General features: G+C 33.6%; 1 protein-coding gene across 2 annotated transcripts in view; it reads left to right on the top strand.

Moving 5' to 3' along the window:
* Positions 1–9,015, top strand: part of LOC149553730 (mitochondrial adenine nucleotide transporter ADNT1-like) — a 208,433-nt gene extending 199,418 nt beyond the window's left edge. Inside the window, exons 7-9 of one of the 2 annotated variants that reach the window (XR_016353148.1) lie at positions 7,695–8,039; positions 8,192–8,526; positions 8,626–9,015. Coding sequence is in view for 1 of the 2 variants with exons in the window: in XM_089789094.1 (XP_089645220.1) it covers positions 7,695–8,039; positions 8,192–8,275 (429 nt within the window). In the remaining variant the exon portion in view is untranslated. Of the gene's footprint in view, positions 1–7,694; positions 8,040–8,191 lie in introns of both variants that reach the window. The other variant, XM_089789094.1, reaches the window with a different exon arrangement.
* The last annotated feature ends 3,504 nt before the right edge of the window (positions 9,016–12,519 follow it).

Raw genomic sequence — 12,519 nt, 5'->3', positions numbered from 1 at the left:
CTCGGCCATTTAAAAAAAAAACTCGGGAAAACTCGGGAACCTAAAAAAACCGCTAAAATTTAATTCAAAATACATTTTTTTGCAAATTTCAATGAGAAGATGCATCTAATGAGTTCTTTAGATATATATAAATGCATAGTGGGTACAAAATCACATTCTCATGCTGAATGCTGATGGCGGGAAGCATAATAGTAAATAATTTGTGTCAAACTAGAAGTAAAAACATCATTACAATCACATTTTCCTCTTCCTAGCTCTACTAGCATATTGTAACTCTCTATCTTACATAATATATATAGGCTTTTTGCCTTTTTTTTTTAACCAAAAAAAAAAAAAAAAAAAATTTAAATTAAAAAAAAAAAAAATTTAAAAAAGAGTTTTTCTGAAAAACTCGCCGATTTTTTGCAAAAACTCGGCGATTAGTCGGCGATTTTTTCTGGCGATTAAATCTGAGAAAAACTCGGCGATTAGTAAAAACTCGCCGATTATTCGGCGATTATGCCAACTATGGGTACCACCATATGATAGCTTCCATGTTGTTTTGGCTCTTTAGTGCAGCTGGACCAAGTAACTTTGAGGCAAATAAGCCAAATTTTGTACTAACTTTTTTGTGCAAAAACATTGTACCACCCAATAGCAACTTCTTCATCAGCATATGGTGCTATTCTATCTGGCATAGCAAGTACTTACCTCACTATAGTACCTCGGAGATAGGGTGTATGCAAGGAGGTGCAATGGAATGGTCATCTTCTCCCACAGATGATGAATGATGTTTTCCCCCTTATTGCACAAGGTTTCACATTTTGTGGGGTCATTTTGATGTGTTTGTATGACAAGCTTTACCTTCTCGACCATTGTGTCTATGCCATCATACACATTCCCCCAACAAGGTTTATTTGTATTAGCAAAGTGGAGCATAGTTATGACAAGATCAATGAAGTCTGATACAAGTTGCACATGAGCACACCGTCATCCAAGACCAATGCCTTGACCTTTTGGGCACTCTCCAAACGTAAAGCTGTCCACATACCAAATTGGTTGGAGATAACCATTTGGCTCATTGCCCCTTGTAGCATGAGATGCAAATCGGGCCTCAACAACCTAAGCAAGTTAATAACAATGTCAATAAATGTTAAGCAAATATTTATACAATTTATCAAAAAACTTAAATTTAAATAAATATGCTAAATTTAGTAATTACAATTTGAGTTTACTTTCAGCAAATCCAATTTGGAGAATGATCTGAATACCAATTGTCACATATGATGATTCATCACAAACATTTGTATCTCCTCCCCCTCTTGACATATTTGCTTTACCCAATCTATTTGAGGACAATTTGTTGCATGACCAAGTTGAGAGAGTGTACGATGCATGGTCCAAATTCCCATTGACAATCAAGTGCCTGCAAAAACATTGCCCCTTTGTGGGACACTACATAACATTAATCAATGGCTGGCTTTTTATGTCTTTCCATCCATCAGAAACTATAGAAAAATCCAGAGTTTTCCAAGAATTTCTAATTGGTTGAAGCTCTTTCTCTACATAAGTCTTCTCTTTTTGCAATAGGGTGGTACACACCTTTTCATACTTGGAACCTATGTAATCAGCTAGTGCTTTATTGATGGCTGCCACTATCTCCTTCCAATATGATTATCTCACCAAGTTGCAAGTAATATCATTTGCATAGAGGCAACACACAATGACTTGATCAACAAGCTCTCCTTTTTTCATTTTAAATTTCGTGTCCAATGTACCTCTTTTGTGACCGATGTGTCATGCCCAAAATTCAGGACAAAAACACACCAATTTTTTTTTTTTTTAAAGAATAATTTAATTTAATTTAATTTCCAACCATATATTATTATCATTATAATCTACTTATAAAATTTCAAATGAAAACTTTAAAAAAACATCTTATTAACAAATATACAATTTCAACCAGTCAAATGTCGATTGATATACATTTTTAATTCATTCTAATGAGAAATTATATAAATCCAAGACTAACTAATCTAAACAACGAAATTCTAAATAACTAACTACTAATTTAGCATCTATCAAAAATAATAACTAAACTTTGTTGAAACTTCACTCTAAGCTGCTAAAATTTAAATCTATAATCTATTCTAAATAAACACATTTCTCACAATATTAATAAAATTAACATTTAAATAAAACATTAACATTCCTAGCTTTGTAACAATTTTTACTACAAATTACAAATCAATATAAATATTAAACTAACTAATGTTTTATAATGAAAAACAACACATTAATTAAATAACTTATCATTTAAAAACTATCTAAAAACTTTGCCAATACTAAACACAACTTCTATCTAATACTTATTTAGCAACTTAATTACATACTACTAAAGCAACCTTGCTACTAATCTTACTAACCTAATCATTAACTAAACAATTTAATTACTAAAATCTAAATTCTAACTACAAAAAAAAATTAAAACTAAATTCTAAAGTAATCATTACTAACTACCCATACCCCACTAACTTTCTAACTTAACCCCAAAACTTTAACTAGCCCTTAACTAACCTAGTCACTAACCCTACTAACCAAAAACCCCAAACTAACCACTGCACACATGCCAACTTTCCCAAACTCCTTGATTTCTATCCTTAGCCACTCACTTGGCTTCCACACAACCCAAGGCTGTTAAGCGCCTCCCAAGGTGATTGCACATGCTGCCCGAGGTTGGAAATTTGCAGCCAAGATAGTATGTTGTCGCCTTCTAGCATGGTACGTGGTATTGGGAGGGGACTTGATTTTTTAAAACTTGCAAACTTTTAAAGGGCCTCGCCCTTCACATCGCCCTCCCTTACCTTCACCTTGGGAGCGCTTCCCAAAGGCCTGACGCTTTCCCAAGTGCAGGGTGCGCTGCCCAAGGGTGATGGCCTGCTTCATGGCAGAGATGCTCAGGGCTAGGACGCCACACGTGTTTGGGCGCCGAACTTCTTGACCTCCTCACATAGCATTACTCCTCCCATAGCACAAATCAAACAAACTTGTCCTCTTTCAAATGCCATGTGGGTCAGTATAGGGTTAGAGGGATGATGTCACTCCTATAAATGCATTGACAATGGGGTTGGTTAGGATAGACATGGGTTAGGATAGGAAATCTCTTCTTAATTTATTTCCATTTTTTTTAAATTTAATTTTTTTGATTTAATAGTTATATGATTTTATTATAAACAAAAGTATCAAGATATTTAAAAAGGATCTAAAAGAATATTCTCTGTTATAAGAGATTTAATCAACTTCCCCCATACAAAGGGCAGAGGGCTTTTTAGCTCCAAGAATGATAATTTTTCTTAAGACCCATTTTTTTTTGAAGTGTAGAATTTGATTGTAAATTATATTTTCATGGCAAAGGGCACTATTTCATCTTTTTGAGTTATAACCTAGAGGTTATTGTTTATGTTGACTCAATAATGAAGGTGCATTTTATTTTATTTTTCTTTTCTAATAATCACGAAATATCCAGGAAGTACTAATCATATCATTAAATTTTCTAAACACAATATAGTATCGAATTGCATCAATTTATATCTATCATCATTTTGTCTAACTAGCATTATCCCAATGAATACAACTTGAACTATAAGAATGCCATAGGAGGGGTAAAACACCATTGCATCCGTTTACCGATAAACATATGCGTATAAACTAAATCACAAGAAAGATCATATGCAAGGATATTACTTAATTTATCTTTTTTTTTTTGAACCACCTGATTCAAAGGCTCCGCCGGGAAAGAACTAGGAAGAAAACCCGACTTCATTGCCACTTCAACAATAAATTTAAATACATTTTACACAGGATTTCAATCTCGAACATAATTTAATTTCAACAATCAATTTAAATTTCCTTCATGGCCCTTATCAAGGGATCCATATCATTTTCTGCAATGCATCGTTGAGATTGTGGAGGGAATGAAAATTGACCAGGTGACAAACAAGCATAACAAGGAACAAAATCAGACATTCATTTCCATATCGGGTTTTCACAACCGATTCGACATTGAAACAAAACTTGGGAGAAGGTGGATTTTTCCAACAGGAGATGTCAGACACAACACCAAAACAGGTGCCCAATAGGGGCTATAACTCAAGAACTTCCGTTCTTCCATTCTTACATACCAAACTCATACATGGTTTGTGCTGACAGGTAGGGGCCCATAACACCCTACCCTCTCTCCCTCTTCTCGTCCTGAGAAGAGACTCTACACTGTTGGAGTCCAACTGAAGACCTTTTCCCGAAAATGGCCACTTCTGCCCTATCCGAGGGTGAGTAATGCCAAACACCCATGAAAGAGAACTTTAAAATTCAAACAACACAAAGGAAAAACATTGAAGAAAAACTGTTTCCAATCCCTCCCAACATACTCAACACACATACACACATACATAAGTAATAAAACTGAAACATGAAGCACTACATGAAACCAAAATGAGGTAAAGTATTCCTACCTTCAAGAAAACAGGTTATGGCAATGAACAAATTTGAGAAGAGCTAGCTTTCCTCTCCTTTCCTTCAATTCTGAAAATCCCTCTAAAACTAGAGGTTGGGTGAACAACCCAAACCCTCTCAAAATTGTCTCTAAGTAATCTCTTAAACTCAACCACCTCTCAAAGCAATAACTCCCACACTTGCCCAAAAGTTCTAGAGGCTTCTAACACAACTAGACCTAAGGCTAACCTCAAAGTGGAGTTAAGGTCATCCAACTCATGATGGAATCATTCAATTTTCGCAACAAAGCAAAAATTGGGTTTTTGAGTGACCATAAAAGTCAACAAAAGGGGCTGGGGGGTGGAAAATGCCCCCAACCCATACCCATACCCCTTGGGTATTAAGATTTCATGTTTTTAGGCCTAAGGAATTAATTTGGGACCAAACAAATGCTATGAATTTTTAGGACTATCTAACAACTCAAAAAGCAGATTAAGCACCAATCCGGATTAGGGGTAACTAAACTCGATTAAAAATAGATTAGCGAAGAAGGTCACTAACTTAGTCTGACTTAGGTCTATAGGTTACTCAGCTCACCTTAACTAGCATGCTGGAATGCACATACAATCCACGAGTGTTGAGTGACACTATAAAAATACTATTACAAAACATTAACATTTATTGAATACAGAACAATACATTCATACATCTCATGATACGAATAAAATACGAACAACGGGTTTCCACAAATGGTACATAGGGTTCAGTTTCGTCTCTCCATTAGGTTTTCTCTGCTAAAATACCCTGCACACTCATTGCACACAACAATAGCTCCAAAAAATCACATGCATATATGTATATAGCATATCAGGGAAAACTCATAAATTAAAACATTCATCTTTCAAGTAATTCAATTGTTTTATCAGGCTCTACTCATATTCTCAATCATTAAAATTTCATAATCAATGTGTTAATTTTGCATTTACTTACTTTAGTACACATGTTCATAAAGCGTTAAATAACTAAACCAAATATCTGAAAACATAAAACTTTGAACATCGAGGTACCATAATCAACGTCATCATCATTGGGTGAAAACACCTCATATCATCGTTAATGAAATTTTAAAGTTTTCAATAGTCGAGATAATGTAGTAGCTCTTGAATCACTGGGTATTAAAACATAGATATATCAACTGCTCTAAATTTCATTTAGGACATTCACAACACAAAACATTACTTCATATCTGTTCTGATTTCCCATAACAGATTCAACAAATGAATTCATATTTAACAAGTACATACGAGGAGGGATCTTACACGATGATTTCTACTTCTTCCTCTTCCTCTTTTTGTATAGGTACTCACAAGAATGGATGTTTGGAGGATGCAATTGGATTAGTGGGCAATTGTATTTTTCTTCTTACTAGATGGAAGTTGAAAAGAAGATTTTTTTAATCTTCTAATCCATTTACCAGCTTGTTCTTGTTCTGTTATAAATCTTGCTATTTGTGCATTAGTGCTTCCATTCCCATCTTTGTTTCCTTTGCACATTCCCATTTCTTTACCAGAAGGGCCCATAAATGAACTTTGAACCTAGAATAGGAGCTATTGAATGGTTTATAATGCTATATTACACTTCCAAATGTATGACCCACCTCCTGTAATCTGTGATAAGTGATAATCTATGGAATGTCTCCATAAAGGAGATCCTATATCAATTTTGAAGTTGTTTGGTCATTCTTGCATAATACAATCTAATTCTTGCTACTGTAAGAAAAATCAATTTAATTTAGAAAACAACTATGAATATCAAGCATACAAGTGAAAAAAATGAAGTTTGACCCGAGAATATGAGCTATTGAATGGTTTGATCCACCTCTTATAACCTGTGATAATCTTGTGGTATGTCTCCATAAAGGATACCCAATATCAATTTCGAAGTTAGCGTTTGGTCATTCTTGCATAATACAATCTAATTTCTTGCCACTACAAGAAAAATCTATTTAAATTAGAAAACAATTATGAACATCAAGCATACAAGTGCAAAATAATGATAGAAAATTATTAAAATACATAGTTAAACTTGTTTCTTTACTTCTTTAAAAAAAATGAAACAAACTTGCAAAATTTCTTCCCAAACTTGAAAAAATTCATCAAAGTCTCAAAATCATTTCATTAAAGGACTCAACAATGGGATCAAATGCTTACATTAGATGCTTAGAACTCCTTTGTGGAAGCTATCTGACAACCCATGAACGAGCTTCTTAAAAAATAATCACTTTGCCTTCGAAATGTGAAAATGGAGACCAAATGAGAAGAGAGCCCAGCTGCAAACAAAATGAGAAGAAGTGCATTATTGACCTTTTTTAGGACTGTTTCAGGTTTTACGAGCAAAAAATATGTTAAAAATGATATATTGTACATGTTCTATTGTGCTTTTAAGTTGTTTTTGTGTCATAAAAAAGGTTGACTGGGCCTTTTCTGCGCGTAGGCGTCTGGATGCTCCTGGACGCCCTGTGGATGAGTACAAGAAGTACATCCAAGGCATTCAGATGCACTCTGCAAGCTCAACTAAGGATCCCCAATGAATCCTGGATGCGCTTTTTGTGCACATCAACAGGGCCGCAGTGCATCAGAATCGAATGCCTGCACCTCTGCCTCTGGGGAAGGATACTACACAAAGGCAACTAAGCTTTTTACTTATATGCTTGGAAATCTGGACATGTTTACCTCATTTTATCGACAGGAAGAATGTTTAGCATCTTTGGCTTTTCCAAATCTCTTTTGCTCTTGCATATTTGGAGAACAAAATTGAAATGCATGATGTTTTTTGTATTATTTGTTTATGAATATCTTGCAGTAATAAATAAATCATAGGCTGGTGTAGAGGTTTAAGTACTTATTTGAACATTTGGTTAATAGGAAGTTTGGTAGCAGGTTAACTGTTCCTTTACATTTTGAGGTTGAGAGATTGTACGATCGGAACTATTTGTATGTTGTACATGTATGTCTGTTGGTCTTGATTTATAAGAAAATATATTGATATGGGTTTGACTAAGAGATAGTATTTTTGCTTTGATTTGCAAGGCCTAATTGTTGATTTAAGATAGTTTGTTGTATAATATCCATTTTCAGTAAAATGTTATAATACCAGTTTGTTCACTCATCTAAATTATATTTCGACACATTTGAGTTGTGGAGCTGACATCTGATAATGTGCAGATTCCATATGTTGGATTGAATTTTGCTGTGTATGAGACTCTCAAGGACATATTGACAAAGAACAAAACTTTTGGGTTGTCAGATGGCTCTGAGTTGAATGTGGTAACTAAATTGGCATGTGGAGCCGCTGCAGGAACTGTTGGGCAGACTGTGGCTTATCCTTTGGATGTCGTACGCAGGAGGATGCAAATGGTTGGATGGAAAGATGCTGCTCCTGTTGTAACTGGAGATGGAAGAATTACAGCGCCTGTCCAATACTCTGGGATGGTTGATGCATTTAGGAAAACAGTCCAGAATGAAGGGTTTATTGCATTGTACAGGGGATTGGTTCCAAATTCAGTTAAGGTGAGTCCTATATAGGTTGAACTTCAATTATTCTCTGAATGATTATTTTGCATTATGTTTACCTATGGTTTCTTAATGATTAATTTTTGCCAATCATTGAAAGATGACAACCAAGAGAATTTTTCAGCAAGTTGCATTTTCTTATCTTGCAGGTGGTGCCTTCCATAGCAATTGCGTTTGTGACATATGAAGTCTTAAGAGATTTAATGGGTGTAGATTTCAAGATTTCAGATTAAGAAGATTTTCTCACTGATCACAACATCAATTATTGTTTGAGCAGACAGACCACTGTCAATGTTCAGAAAGATAGTTTGTGGCATTTGTTTGTAGAGGGAGGGATGAGAATTACATTTTTGGCTGTGAATCCTGATAAGGTCATCTTCAGACCATTCAATTTGAGCAATAAGAGTTGAAACTATTAATGGGGGAAATAAGTTGCTGCCAGTAGTCCTCAACATTATTGGATCACCAACTTAATGCCTAGAGTGTATGCATTGTAGGCTCCATCTTGTCTTATTATTTGAGTATGGTCATATAGATTTCCATTATCCTTGTTGAATAAGTGCATTCTATTGCTGGATTACAGGGTTTTTGGGACTTCATTCAATGTTCTGAAACATGCAGTTTTCCAGAATGTAGCAGCCATCAACAATTCCATCTCAGCCTTTGCAATACTTAAAATCCAAACAACAGTTGCATTTCTAGCATTTTCTTATTTCTTACATGGGTAGCCCTTATTACATGATGACCTGCGTACATAAATTTCCAAAATGACAGTTTTCTCTTTCTATTCGTTTAATTCTTCTCCAAAATGTACTTTTCAGAAAGTATTCATTACATTGTTTTGGATAAGATAAAAGGGGTTACATGAGGGCTTCTACTCTCACAAGGCCCAAAGGCTAGAAAATTTGTAAAATTTTATACTTTGTTTACTTTTCAGTTTTTCTTTATTTAACATTACAGCCTCTTACTTGCAGAGTAACATGTTTCTGTCTGACTGAATTTATCGATCATCTTTACGAGCATAAGAAATTGCATTTCCTGAGAATACATATTGAAATGAACTGGATACTCAAAATTTCGAATGTTGCATTGGATTAAACTTGATATAGTAATTTCCTATCTCACAATTGGAGCTGAACAAATTGCATTAAATCACAGTGCAGACTATAGAGAAAAGTTACAATACAAAACACTTGGAAGGCTAAGAAATGGAGAAATTGTGGAATTTTTTTCACAGAAAAAGCTTGACCAAGAAATTAGCCATAAGGACCTAATCATAGCTTAGCAAGTTTTCAAAAGCTACTTGCAAGTTTTCTAGAGCATGCAGGTTTAACTTGCCCAGAACAGATTATTGACGGTATGCCTCATCTAAAGATATCCTATGAGCTACTGTAAAAGTGTGCGATATAAGACCTTTTGAAATGTGTTTAAAGTTTGTATGGTAAGCATATTGTTGCATCAACCTTTGAAAGAAGGATTTTCCTTGATACATATAGATTGTATACCATGGGGGCTATGCAGAAGTTATTCATGCAGGGAATTGATGACCAGACATGTAGAAATGTTTTTTCTGCCTTGCTGCACATCTCAAGTCCTTGTTTTTAAGAAATGAAGGATTTTGTGAGTGAATAATGGTTAGACTCAAGTTTCAAATTTATTTTTTCATTTTCTTTTTGAAATAGGAATTAAAATATTAATAAGATTCAATTTTCAAAATGACTACTAAATTGTGATTATGAACTCATAAATCTTTGTTGATGAACTATATAAAATTTGTTATTAGAAATTTGTTTAACTTTCTTTGGGCTAAGCACTTAATTGCTTCCATTTCTTCACATATGAGCCTTTTCTTAATTGCTTCCATTTCTTCACATATGAGCCTTTTGTTCAAATATATTTTATATTGTTATCGAATCAATAAAGTGACATTTATAGAGGTTTATGGAAAAGGAACATTACACAATTAGATATCTAAACAACCCCCTTTTAATGTATTTGGAGAATTTAGAGTATCTAAAAAAAAGGTTTTAATTTCCAATCTTTGTTTCCAAAAGCCACATTGATTGGCATCTTGAAATTATTCTAGGAGGCTGTCGCTTATTAAATATAATAAAGTACTAAAAGTTTAGGTTATTGAATAGTTGAATACAATATACCTTTCTTGGAAGTGTATGAAAAAGTAGAAGTCTTTGTAGCAAAGATATCTTTGTTCAACACTATTTCCAAGATTTGTAAAATATATTATATAGATTTATTGTATAAATAATTAGAACATATCCTTCTTAGTAAAATGAAGCATCAATTATAAAACTCCTACAAAGTATGTCTATTTACATCTCTATTTATAAAAGGTACATGTTTTTATTGTGTTGTGGAATTGACATGTATTATTTGTTTCATTGCAAGTCTACATAAGTAAAATTATCAAAAAAGTTTAAAAAGTATTTTTCCTATCATCATAAATTGAAATAGGAAAAAAATAAATTATTATCATAATTAAGGTGAAGGGGTAAAATTTTCAAAAATACCAAAACTTAAGTAAACATAAAAAAATAGAAAAATGAGTATATTTAAAGTATTTATTTATTTTATAATACTAACTGCAACATTATTCCTATTTCACCATAAAATGTACTCTTGATTGTGCATACATCTATATCCCATCTCTTTCCACTTTCATTTTTTGATATAGTACATGTGAAGCACAATTTTATCTAGAAAACTTGGTAATGTGTTACTAAAAAAAAAAATCAATGGTTGAAGGTTTTGCATGGTTTTATAACCTTATAAAAAGTTCATTGTAAGAAAATTCCAAATTTCCAAACTATGTTTGAATAGAGCCTCCCAAAAATAAAAAGTGACTTGATGAATCATGATATGTATACATGTAGCATGGCAAAAAGTAGTCCAAAAATTATAAGTCGTTTTTTAAACTCTCGGCCTTATAATCTCATGAAAACATTTTCAATGTGGTTGGGGTTCACAATTGGTCCCTTGTGAACTATTTTGCTTTGTGCCTTTAAATTGAACATTAATTTCAGGGACAAATAAATGAAATATTTATATATTAGGAGGACATGTTTTTATTATTATTAAAGTAGCCTAGTGTCTAGAGGATAGTTTTAGAATGGTCCCCACCAAAAAGGTGAGGTGGTGGAACCCTAAAAAAGGGAGAATGAACACCATCACTAGAAATAGAATGTTGATAATATTGAAACTCAACAACCAAATGTTGGAATAAATCAAGAGAAATAATGACTAGAGAAGGGATCACATCACCAAAGGGGACCAAATCAACAACTAGAGGTGCAAATAATTCAAACAAAAGGAAAGAAACCTTGCTCTCACAAGGTTCCTTTCCTTGAAGAGGTGATCAAAGATTGACCAAATGCATAGGCTTGACTGAGCAACAAAGCAGAAGATTAAGGAACTTGCAATATTTGCCTAGTCATGCTAGTATCAATCAAGCCCCAATATGTGCCAAGTAGAAGAAGTGTTGATTGAGCGTTTATATTTACCAATCATCAATATTGGTTGAGTGTCAATATATGTACAAAACAAAAAGTTAGGAGTGATTGAGTGACCCAGTGATAATCGAGCATTAGAACACAGTGTTGTTTGAGGGACACCATTTTGATAGTTTATGAGGAATTCATGATTTTCAGCCAACAAAGTTGATTTATTGGAATATGTAAAGCATGTAGAAAATAAGGATGGATGACGACAAACATTTGAATCAAGGGAAACCATGTTTGTGAATTTATGTGCAAGGATTCAAGAAGAAGTTTGGAAAGTTTCTAGAAGAGAAAAGAGGAGATGAAATGTTGGAATGATTCATTGAATTTGACCTATCCCTAAGATCTACGATGGTGTTTAAGTGAAAAATATTAGAATTACCTATTTAAGGAGGTACAAGGGCTAATCTTAGAGGTTGTTGAGGTTGATAGAGCTAGTGAAGACCTCAAAGGTTGGAGAAATTTTTGATGCTATTGATTGGTGAACTTAAGTAGAAGGCTAAGAAGAGTTGAGAAGATGTGAAGAGTGATTTCTTGAGAACAAATTTCACTAACCAATTCAGGATAACCTATCCAAGAAAAATGAACCGATTGAAACTTCTTATATTTCCAATATAGTTCCTTTATATTCCACCACTTATCCTTAGCATAAAATACTGCTCTCACCTTCACAAATCCACATCCAAATGTCACATAACATAACATCAATAACATATGACCACATATGCATATTTTCCAACAAAGAAAAGAACTTTCCTCTATACCAATTCCTAATAATTGATTGAGTCAACCTTGAGGCTTTCCCAAATGTACAATGAATAATATAGGACCATTATAACATATTACAATTAGGCTCTACATGTTACATTACAATTTACATCAATTATAAAACTCAGTTAGCTTCTAAAGAATAATCCATGAATTATCCTTCACAGTTATTCATAGAGTGAAAACCAAATTCC

The sequence above is a fragment of the Cupressus sempervirens genome, chromosome 6, assembly GCF_028749045.1.
Source record: "Cupressus sempervirens isolate cs-2001-9-10 chromosome 6, ASM2874904v1, whole genome shotgun sequence".
NCBI lineage: Eukaryota > Viridiplantae > Streptophyta > Pinopsida > Cupressales > Cupressaceae > Cupressus > Cupressus sempervirens.
Note: the sequence above shows the minus strand (reverse complement) of the source record. Positions and strands in the feature narration are given on the sequence as shown.